This window comes from Ailuropoda melanoleuca, chromosome 15, assembly GCF_002007445.2.
Source record: "Ailuropoda melanoleuca isolate Jingjing chromosome 15, ASM200744v2, whole genome shotgun sequence".
Classification (NCBI taxonomy): Eukaryota; Metazoa; Chordata; class Mammalia; order Carnivora; family Ursidae; genus Ailuropoda; species Ailuropoda melanoleuca.
Window position 1 is genome coordinate 21,098,565 of NC_048232.1, and position 12,378 is coordinate 21,110,942.

The 12,378-nt window shown below is 40.7% G+C and overlaps 1 protein-coding gene across 1 annotated transcript in view; it reads right to left on the reverse strand.

Moving 5' to 3' along the window:
* Positions 1-12,378, reverse strand: part of C15H10orf67 (chromosome 15 C10orf67 homolog) — a 147,212-nt gene that overhangs the window by 72,718 nt on the left and 62,116 nt on the right. Inside the window, exon 10 of the mRNA XM_034644363.1 lies at positions 8,801-8,866. Within this exon, the coding sequence (XP_034500254.1) occupies positions 8,801-8,866 (66 nt within the window). The remainder of the gene's footprint in view (positions 1-8,800; positions 8,867-12,378) is intronic.

The window sequence follows — 12,378 nt, forward strand, 5'->3', positions numbered from 1 at the left end:
TGTCAGCTTGAAGCCCAGATCTCATTGTTTAAATCTGGTCCAGGTGCAGATAAGCCTCCATGAATACAGTCTATTTTGATCTGAAGACCTAGGAACTAAAAAGACAAGTTATCTGAACTCCAGAGCCAACATTCCATAGTAGGACATAGGATAACCTCTAGAGACCCTGTCCTTCCAAAAAAGGAGAGTGGGAGGCATATAACAATGACCAATCCGTAGCACTTTGTGTTTCTCACACAGGGTTCCTAATTTTCTGCCAACTTACTTTTGGTTCACATTCACCCCACAGTAAAGGTCACTGGTTCTTAACCCAATGTGGGAGAGCACTACTGACCATCTCTACACACACACACACACGCATTTCGAGCATGCCCAGCACTGTGACTTCTGTTTCTGGTTTGCACAGACTGGTGAAAGTTCAGTTTGGAATGCTAAGTGTGCCCCAATGTTTCTCCCTTGATGTTTTGATTTTACCTGGTAACCCCTTTCTTGTCAATTCTTCTGTGCTTTATTTATAAAGATGTTTATACTATTTCATCTGCATTTTTTGCCTCCTTTTTTTTTTGGGAGTTGGTTTGAATGCCTAGTTTACTGGATAGTTTCCCCCACTAATCAATATCAGTGTGTGTCACGGAAGAAGTTTGGGCCCTCCTTCCAAAGGGTTTGAATTTTCCCTCAGAATCCTCTTAATACATTGGAGTTGATACACAGAATCATGTCTGCTCTCAGGAGGTGCTTTCAGGTCTCTAGCTATCGGGAGGACCAACCGTCCTGGTTTGCCTGACTGGGGGGTTTCTAGATACAAGACTCTCCACGTTAAGCCTGGAGAACTTCTGGTCAGACCGGGATGAGTTGGTCACCCTCTCAACCATGACTCTGCGTTCATCGCTGAGTGTAGGTGTGAGTAACCCACCCCTCTTTTCTTGGAGGAAGAAAGGAACCATCACACTTTCTAGTGGGAACAGATAACCCCATGGCCCTGCAGCTCCTTATCTGTCCTCCACCCGTTTGATGGCTCAGCTGGACTGAAGTTCGTTCTCTGGGAGACTTGATACTGATGGCATCGGTGCCACTTCCCTGAGCTCAAGTCTGGGCGATCTGCACAGGGCATCTCCCTGGCCAGGAAGTTCCCACTAGAACAAAGATGCTCTAGATAGTTTTGGTACCCTTTCCAACTACCCCAGTAAATGTCTAAAGTGGTATGGAGCTGGGGATCGTCTCCTGCCACACTTTCCATGATTCATCCTCCTGGTCTAGCCCAATATCACCTCGTGGTGAAGTAATAAAAGACCAAGGGAGAGTGTTCTCTCTGTTCATTTTCTTCTTGTAAATTGTTATTAGTGAACTTTACACGTCTAGTGGTACTTACGTCTCTGACCCTTGCACAACATCTAGGATTACGAGAGCACAGCACGGCACTGGATAGTACCCATAGTGAACATTTACTGCAACTACGACTCTGTGACAGATAAATGACAATTTCCTTGCTTGGGAATTTGGAGCTTGCTGCCTGAACTCAGCATTAATGGCTTATGCTCATTGCAATGTATTAGTGTAACGTTCTGACAGAGAGGCGTCCAAAGGAGAGAATTCATTATAAATGAATTAAATAAAAGCAAAGGAAAGAGGATCAGGACTAGAACAGATCAAAGATATTTCTCTTAACCACACCTGGCTAAGAGTTCTTCCTTATTAAAGATGGCAGCAGATCTCAATGGATGGTCCAAGGATCCATGGGGTTCCCAAAATCCTTAGGGCTTTTGCAATGTCATTATTACTTTCCTAACAATACGAAGAAAATTGTCACCTTTTTTCACTCTCATGGTCTCACCAGTATACAGTGGAGTTTTCCAGAGGCTCCGTGATATTTACCCTGACAGAATGAACGCAGAAGCAGATGTAAGCACCCAGCTGTCTTCTAATCAGCCAGATATTCAAGAAATTTGCAAAAATGTAAGGCAATGCCACTCTCACTAAGCCTTTTTGTTTTGGAAAATATCTTTATAGATAATATGTTAGTTATTTTAGCATGTAAGAGATTATTGTTGTTATTTTTAAATAAACTAATAAATAATTTGATTCTGTTTTAATTTCACATGCAGTAAATATTAGCTGATAAAACCAGTCTAAACCAAATCTCCTTAGAGGCCTCAATAGTTTTCAAGAATGGAAAGGGATCCTGAGACCAAAACGTCTGAGAACCACTGGACCAAAACCTATAAATTAATACTGGAAAGTTCACTGTAGTTCATATATTGTGTAGCTGTGTCACATGTGTATTAACAGTACTACCTGCTTATTAAATTATATGCAGTTTATGCCATTGTGCGGGTTAAGTCATTTTCAACTAATCATTTTTAAAATTCATTCTTTCACTTACTCACAACAAATATTTGAGTAACTACACTGTGGCAGCCACCATGGTAGATTTTGGGGTACAACCGTGAACAAGATGCAGTTCCTGATTTCCAGTAGCTCACCAGACGGAAATAGAGGATAAGTCACCAGGCCATCTCCATACAGCGTGAGAATACAGCGTGAGAAGAGCCACAGGAGGGGCGCTGTGTGCTGTATAACCTGGGGGTGGGCACCTGCTCCGGTCTAGGGGAGTAAGGGGGAGGGGTTCCTGAGGTGTTATCTGACGTCTAACCTGAGGGATAAGCAGGAGCTAACCAAGAGAGGGCACTTTAGGAAGAGGGAACCACACAGAAGAAACAGTACTGTGAGACATTTGGTAATAAGCCTCCTGATTATAGGCAGACAAATGTGTCTGCTGATTTCATCGGGAATGAATTGCTGCACGGGTCTGAAGCCTTCATTGTGATGCATTTGGAACAACACTGGCTCAAGGAAAATTTTCCTTTCACAGCATTTGCCCTCTGCCTCTGTGACTTATAAGTAGACCATGAAGGCTGAGCTGAGCTACCAGATGTCCAGGGCAGTGGGGAACAAGCGCATTTTCCGACTGGTGGGCAGAAATGCACTGACAGTGAAACAGGGACCACATGTCTAGTAAAACTTGCTCTGCGGTCCGGCAAGTTTGAAGGGATGCGGTCACAATGGAGCCACTCCCTATGTCGTGCTTGTCTTCATTAACTGCCACGATTCCCAGAGCTATAATGTAAATGCAGTTCCCCACAGATCCCTGAAAACATCCGCCAGATTTCAAAGTGGTTCTCAGTCCTGTGGCAGCAACAGTTGGCAAACTGTAGATTCTATTTGTGGAACGCCAGCATCGGAACAGTGATAGTACCAAGAGCGGCCCCTGGGTGGCTCAGTCGGTTGGGCGTCCAACTCTTGACTTCGGCTCAGGTCATGATCTCAGGGTGATGAGATCGAGCCCCTTGTGGGGCACCCTGCTGGGCATGAAGCTTGCTTAAGATCTCTCTCTCCTTCTTCCTTTGCCCTCCCCCCACTTGCACACACTCTCTCTCTAAAAAAAAAAAAAAATTAAAAAATGGAAAACAGTGATAGTACTGATAAGAAGTGATAGAATAACCTAAACTTTATCACACACACAGGCCTAGGCAAAAAAATTCAGTCATATATTTTATTATAGTAAATACCTGGGTTACCAAAATACTGGTTTCTTTTTTTTCTTTTTTTTTTTAAATTAATTTATTTATTGGACAAGAGAGAGACAGCCAGTGAGAGAGGGAACACAAGCAGGGGGAGTGGGAGAGGAAGAAGCAGGCTCCCAGCAGAGGAGCCCAATGCGGGGCTCTATCCCAGGACCCTGGGATCAGGCCCTGAGCTGAAGGCAGACGCTTAATGACTGAGCCACCCAGGTGCCCCCAAAATACTGGTTTCTTAGTTGAATGGCCAACACTGCCACGTTACTTGGAAGAGGCCTAGACAGACCTGAGGCATGACTCAAAGGGAACTCAGGCAACAGGGAACCCAGTTATGGGATCAAGGCCAACTGCAGCAGTAACTCAGGGCTGTGTCCCCAGAATGAGGGACTACAGCAAACTTCATAGCTCCTTTCTATCTTAAGTCTGGATTGTCCCTAGGAGCCAAGTACACTGGGATGAAACAGATGACAAATTAGTTAAAATTAAGAGTTCACTTATAGTACTTTTCTGATAAGGACACTTTTTTGGTTGTTAGTTTCAAGATATATGAAAGTGCAGGATATAAAAATCTACACACAAAAATCAGTAGCATTTTCTATCCACTAACAACAAATTATCTGAAGGAAAATAAAGAAAATGATCCCATTTACAGTAGAATCAAAAACATGAAAACATTTAAGAATCAATTTAACGAAGGGGGTGAATGATCTGTACACTGAAAACTATAAGACATTGATGAAAGAAATTGAAGACGACACAAATAAATGGAAAGACACCTCATGTTCATGGACTGGGAGAATTGATATTGCTAAAAGGGCTGTATTACTCAAAGCCAATGCAATCCCTGTTACGATTCCAGTTTTTACAGATTGTGCTTTTAACAAGGTAGAAAAAATAATTCTAAAACTTACATGGAACCACAAAAGACCCCCCAAAACCCAAGCAATGCTAAGAAAGAAGAACAAATCTGGAGGCATCACACGTCATGATTTCAAACTATGTTATAAAGCTACAGTAATCAAAACAGTATGGTACTAGCATAAAAACAGACACATAGACCAAATGAGACAGAGTCAAGAGTCCAAAACTAGACCTATGAATAAATAGCCAACTAATATTCGTCAGAGGAGCCAAGGATGCTCAATAAAGAAAAGACAACCTCTTCAATAAATGGTGCTGGGAAAATTGGACATTCACATGTCAAAGAATGAAAGTAGACCCCTATCTTATACCACTCCCAAAAATTAACTCAAAATAAATTACAGACTTAAATTTAAGGCCTGAAGCCATAAAACTCCTTGAAGAAAATATAGGGGAAAAGCTTCTTGACATAGGTCTCAGCAATGATTTTTTTTTTGGATATGGCACCTAATGCACAAATAACAAAATAAAAAATAAACAAGTGAGACTACATCACATTAAAGAGCTTCTGCAGAGCAAAACAATCAACAAAATAAAAAAAGCAACTTACGGAATGGTAGAAAGTATTTGGAATCATATATCTGATAAGGGATTAATATCCAAAATATATATAGATCTCATGCAACTCCATAGCAAAAAAAATTTTTTTTTAAAAACCCAAATAATCCAATTAAAAATGGGCAGATGATTGAAGTGCCTGGGTGGCTCAGTTGGTTGAGTATCTGACTCCTGGTTTCAGCACAGGTCATGATCTCAGGGTCATGGGTTTGAGCCCTGTGTCCAGCTCCCTGCTCAGTCTGGAGTCTGCTTGTCCCTCCCTTGCACTCTGCCCCGCACTGCATGCTTTCTTTCTCCCTCTCTCAAATAAATAAATAAAATCTTAAAAAGAAAAAAGGGCAGGTGATCTAAGTAGACATTTTCCAAAGAAGATACTCAAATGGCCAACAGGTATATGTAAAGGTGTTCAACATCATTAATCATTAGGGAAACGCAAATCAAAACCATTGAGATATCACCTCATACTGTTGATAGAATGGCTATCACTAAAGATAACAAGGGTCAACAAAAATGTGGAGAAAAGGGAACGCTTGTACCCCACTGGTGGGAATGGAATTTGGTTCAGCCAGTATGGAAAACAGTATGGAGTTTCCACAAAAACATTAAAAATAGAATTACCATATGACCCAGCAATTCTACTTCTGAGCATTTCTCTGAAGGAAGCAAAATCACTATCTCAAAAAGATATCAGCACCCCCATGGTCACTACAACATCATTCACAATAGCCAATATGTGGAAACAACCTAAGTGTCCATTAACAAATGAATGGATAAAGAAACAGTGGCGCATATATATATATATATATATATATATATATATGAATAATGGAATACTATTCAGCCATAAAAAAGAAGGAAATCCTGCCATTTGCAACAACATGACAGGCCCTAAGGACATTATGATAAATGACATCAGTCTGAGGAAGACAAATAGGGTATGATCACTTATACATGGAATCTAAAAAACCGAACTTAGAGAAACAGATTGGTGATTGCTGGAGGTACAGAGTGGAGTGAGGTCAGCGAAAGAGGTGAAGGTGATCACAGTACATAAACTTCTAGTCATAATAAACGTCCTAGGAATATAATATACAGCATGGTGACTATAGTTAACAACACTGTATTGTACATTTGAAAATTGCTAAGAGAGCAAACCTTCGACGTTCTTATCACAAGAAAACAAATTTTGTAAATATGCATGTGATGGATGTTAACTCGATTTTCCGTGGTGATCACTTTACAATATACACATATATCAAATCATTAAAACTAATACAATGTTATATGGCAATTGCATCTCGATTTTTAAAACAGGTAAGTGAAAGCCACTATGCATAGGAATCACAGGAAGATACAAAATTATTTCATATGCTTGCCCTCAAGCCAGTCTCAGGATACCATTGCTCCAAATCCCATTGCTTACCGACACTTTATTGATGGTGCCTTTTTACTTGCAGCTCTTTGACTTTTTTTTTTTTTTAAGATTTTATTTATTTATTTGACAGAGAGAGAGACAGCCAGCGAGACAGGGATCTCAAGTAGGGGGATTGGGAGAGGAAGAAGCAGGCTCCCAACAGAGGAGCCCGATGCGGGGCTCAATCCCAGGACTGTGGGATCATGCCCTGAGCCAAAGGCAGACGCTTAACGACTGAGCCACCCAGGTGCCCCAGCTCTTTGACTTTTTAGCCTAGGTTCTTAAGAGGCCAGAAAATACACTGCATTGGAAAACAGTAATAGACAAGCATGGAACAGAAACCCTGCAGTGAGAACGTTTTCAAAGTTCTACAAAACGACTCTGCATCCACTCCACCATCTCCCACTTCTCCACCTAGGTGCAGTCATCAATCCAGAAATCTCCATCGCTGGAAAAAAAAAAAAGTACTATGGCAAGAAACAAAGGAAGCCTGACAGCCACAAAGCCTGCCTCCCACCAAGTTAGGAACAGAACGCCTTGGTGGGAGGGAGGGGGGCAAACAGTGACCTTGCTGGCCCAAAGGTATGCCATGGAAACCTTGGTCCTGAGAAGAACCTTGAGCAGACTCCCTCTTCTGCAGACACGAACCCCCAAACTAGTTCTGAGCATGCCGAAGGCTCTTGTGCCAGGGGGCGGGGTTTGTGATGCAGGGCTTGCTGCTTGGCAACAAGCATGGTGCTCCACAAACTTCTAAACAACAAAATAACACGTGATTGTTTCCCCTGTGGGCAATATAATAGCACCGGCTAACGGCTTGCGGTTTAAATAAAGAGGCCCAGTAAAACTACGGGTTCTGTTCACAGTAGCAGCACAAGCTCACCGATCAAGGAGTTTAATTTCTTTTCTACTGTTGCGAACAAACTGACAGTATAACATTTGCTTCCCATTCTCTAAAAACACTTTCAATTTCAACGACAATGTGCACACTGTCATTATAGTCTGTTTTGAGAAACAACTCCTAGACTTTGGAGGAATGACAGGAGGGGGTGGGGAGAGAAGACATGGACCAAGTATACTCAAATAACGGAGACAATTTTTAGAGGCCAGGTATCTAAAAGTAAAGGGTTCAAAATAACATGATTTGTTAGCACATGGCTTCTGTGAATAGCCAACCATATTTTTTTTTTCCTTGCCTACATTCCCAAGTTGGTTTCATAGAAGGCTTTATTGTCATGCCGGAGCATTGTTTTGCATTAATTTCTATGACAAGGAACCCAAAACACATGGTGCTGAGAGTAACAAAACAGAGTTAGGGAAACAGTCATGACTTGGCACAAAGTGTGACAAGCTGTAAAAAAGGGAATGTTTCAATATCTGAAGTGGTGTTGACTTCCTATGAACAACCTTTTCTCTTCTAAACAGTATCATATTCTTTTCAAGCACATTTAGAACGCAAGTCAAGCTGTGTTTTATTTTTGATTATAATAAACACAGTCAGTTTCCTGTAACAAAGACATAGTAGTGGTGACCAGTTGAAAGCCAAAGTATACCACCATAAGCTGGGCGGGGGGTGAGGTGGCGGGGCCTGGGGGATGGGGAGTCCACAGATAAAATAAAAGAGCAGCCGTCTGGAAAGTTCTCTTAAAAAGAACATAAAAAGGCACTGTTTTCTTATGCGACCAACACAGAATGCCAAAATATCTAGCTAGGCTCTTTTTGTTGTTGTTGTCACTTATGGCAATTTGTAACTAAAAATAGCAAATCCTTCAAAACAGTGGGCTCTCCTATTTGTGTGTGTGTTTTTTTTAAATCTCCCTAATAAAACTCAAAAACTTTGGACAGTGCTTTAATGCAATTTCTCATAGAAGACTCGTCTACATGACAGCTTAGTATGTTTATCAGAGATCTAATCAAACTGTTGTCTTAAAATGATCATTTAAAAATGTTTCTAGAACTAGGTGAAGGGGATGAAGAGGTACAAATTTCCAGTTTTAAAATAAATAAGTCATGGGGTTGCAAAGTGCAGCATGGGGAATATAGCCAATAATACTGTAAAAACATTGTAGGGTGACCACACTTATTGCAGTGAGCATAGCTTACTGTATGGAACTGCCTGTCGAATCACTCTGTTGTACACTTGAAACGAATATAACATCGTGTGTCAATTATGCTCCAATTTAAAAAGTTTATAATTATGCATGCATTTAGATTATTGACAAAGGTGAAATAATAGTTTACAGTGAAATGTCTACAGATAAAGTTTATAAAGCTTTCATGATTAAATTGAATTCCTGATTTCAAATTTATTAGGAAATAATGTAAATCACCTTACCATTTCTTGAACTAATGATTTTTCATAATCAAGCTCACGTAGTAATTTGTCTCTACCATCAATTAGCTAAAAGAGAAGAATATTACATTTTGATTAAAGAACAGAACGCCTAAAATTCCTCCTCAGTAGAATTTAACAACACATAGTTTGACTTTAAACAGGAGAAAAGGGGATCCTAATATGAGTTAGAAAATTTAAACGTCTGTAGATTATCATGTAATAATAACACATTATGATATAATTACTGTATTTTTGCTAGAAAAGTAAGCAAAATATACACAGGAAATGCCAATTTATTTACAATCTTCCTCACCCTACCCCAACGAAACGTGACATGGATATATGATAAAGCAAGCAGAGTCTGCCAAGAAGGGCAATTTTGTTTTCTTCTTTATAGGACCCATTTCTTTTATCTTAGATTTTTGTGTTCTATTTCTATGCACATCAAACTGTCTTCATGCCAACTAAAAACAGCCATCAAAGAGAGTACACTGTAGGGCCACTGCCCTCCTATGACTTACTTCGGTATCTTCAATGATAATTTGCCTTTTATATATTTATATTTATATTATATTATATTATATTCACTGATATAATAGAATATAACTGACATATATATCATGATATATCTTATCAATGACATATAATATCATATGTTGTGTATTATATATCATATATCAGTTATATATATCATATAATATATATCAGTTATATAATATTATATGCATAAATTATATGTCAGTTATATACAATGATAAACTTCAAACCTTGGTTCTGACATCCACTCAATTAATTCATATATTCATTATTTAATACACATGTATGGAACACCTTTTAGACGCCAGGAGGTCTTTGTTCGTCTATGGACGTACAGAAATGGAATAGAACAGACCCCTTCCTCTGGAGCCTCTATGGTATGGTAGGAGAGCAATGTGAACAAATGACCATAGTACATAAGAAAATATGTTAATAAATCACATTTTCAGGTGGTCAAAAACAGAGATCCACATATCCCAGCAACCAGTCATAATCAGACATAACAGGAGAGGTACTGTTTGACAATGGTCTTGAGGAATACGTGCAATAAGTTGGAGAAGGAACAAGGCAGAGAGATCAGCAAACAAAATAGCGCAGCAACTGGAGAGGAACATGGAGTTATGGAGGACTTGGGGAGGGCTTGCTGTTGGGGGACCCAGGGTGCAGAGAGACAGCAGTGGCAGGAAAGGAAAGGAGGAGGGTTGGGTGACAGTAGGAGAGGCCTTGCTCCCCACAATCAGGGGTGGAAGGCGGGGTGATGCAATGAGTGGAACAGTAGTCTGTTCAAATCGGAGCTCTGCTCCTTCCTAGCTGTGTCAGTCAATGAAGTCTCTGCTTCAAGTCTTAGTTTTCTTGTCTGTAAAACTAAGAAAATAAAACCTATTTCAAAGAGTTGTTCTGGACAGAATTTAGCTGTTTCTGACACCTGAAAATCCCTCAGTGTATTTTTGCCTGGTCTGATTTTATACGGTAGGCAATGGGGAGCCATTGAAAGTTTTAGCACGTACAATTAAGGTAGCTATGGCAGAGTGTGGACTTGTAAAGGGATGAGGGTGGAGACAGGAAAATGAAGTTCGAATGCATGGAAATGATGAGAGCCTCAAACAAGTTTGTAGCAATGCTGTGACAAGAGAAGGGGGATTTCAGATCAATTTTGGAAGGAAAATCTACAGATCGAGTGATCAACTAGATATAAGGAATAAAGGAGGGAGTAGAGAATGACCCTTGATTTCTCCTCTGTTCTTCGGGATTGAGGACAATGTCATTCACGTAAATGGGGGAACACAGCAGAGTCCAGATTCAAGGGGTAATGAGTTCAGGTTTTGACAGTGGGTTTGATGAATATGTAGAACATTTTTTCAGCAAATATTTTTTAGGGCTGATGACTAAGAATATAAACAAGACAGTTCCTGCCCTTAAGACCTGCGTCCCAGGTACGCAGGGCCACAGAGGGAGTTTCTAATTACCATAGGAAATGGACGGGGGCTGTCAAAGTGCATGTAACTTTGAAATTAAGGATGAAAACAGAGTTGAAATTAGAGACGTGGTGGTCAGGGTAATGATGAAGCGGGAAAGAAAGTTTGGAAGTCACTGGTAAACAAGTGTGCCAGTTATGCGGAGAGGCTGAAGTCAGCTAGAGAGAAAACGAGAAAGATCAAGGATAAATAGAATTCCCAAGAATAGCATTCAAGTGGAAAATGGAGGAGGAGAAGCCACTGACCGATGTTGCTTAGGAAAGAATGAAGAATTGTGTGAAGAATCAGAAGTGAGCATTTCTGCTGAAGACTCCGTGAAATGGCAGGTAGTCCTGTCAAAAACAGCAGAAAATTCAGGAAGGAAAAAATCTAAAAAGGATTGAAGGCAATATGGATCTCACTGTGACTTTATCCACAGCATGGGGGGAGTAAAAAGGGGGCTGGTAAGCACAGATTTCTTTTAAATAATATTTGAAATGTAAATGGCAATGGGTTGGGGGTGATTAGTGTCAAGGGATATCACCAAGACAATGGTTTCATTATGTCTCTAGGCTAGAGGGAAATTTTTAAAGTCATAAGAGAGAAAGGGGCTGATGAAGAAAGTTCCAGAAGAGGAGGTAGGAAGAGATAAGTCAGGGAATAGCTGGAAGGATGAGTCAGGGCAAAGAAGAATGATTCTCTTCAGATAAAAAGGAGTAAAGGTAAGGCTAGGTAAGCTAAGTGACAGAGTAAGAGAGTGCAGAAGGGAAAAAAAATTCCAAGCGTCCGCCATGTTTTCTGTGAATTAGGAAGTAGTGTGGAGGATGGAATATGGGACTTGAGAAAAGTAGCGGAGATTAGAAGAGCTGTAGGGGGCAGAAAGAAAGGCTGCTAATTAGATCTAAGTGAAATGATAGGCAGAGAGAGGGTGCAGCTACTCTGGGTTAAAGCCCCATACTCTTGGAAATGCCACCAACAGGCAAGGATTGGCCCATCTCGGCCAGAGCAGGGCTGGAGAACAGTGGGGACTGACTAGATAAAGGCCTCCGAAGGTGACACTGTGGTATAGTTGATGAGGTGGGAGGGTGGATGGCAGGCTTAGGGAAAGTGTGGAATCAGGTGGAAGGAAAGGAAAAGATTTTGTATTGAGTCATCATAGTTGGTCTGAAAAGGAATGTCACCAAGTTTCCAACTGGTGTCAATTACCACAAACACCAAGACCATTACCCCAACCCTTCCTGTCTCTTTAGATCACTCTTCATCAACGACCTCTTCTGCTATACATCTCCCTGCTCATTCTTCTTTCTACTGGCATCATTTAAAAATATTCTAGTTTCTTTAAAAAAATTCCTCGCTCAGCCCCATGTCCCTCTCCAACTATTCCCCTATGTCTCCCTGACCATCCACAGCCAAACTTCTAGAGAGTTGCTCACGCTCACTGTCTCTCCTTCTGCATTCACCCCACTTCTCAACTGCTCCGACCATTCCAGGAAAATGACTTCCATTAATAACACCAGGATCACTTCGTTGCCAAAGCTAATTGCCTAATCTTCCCTTTGAGCCTTTAGCACAGCCAGCGGGACACAC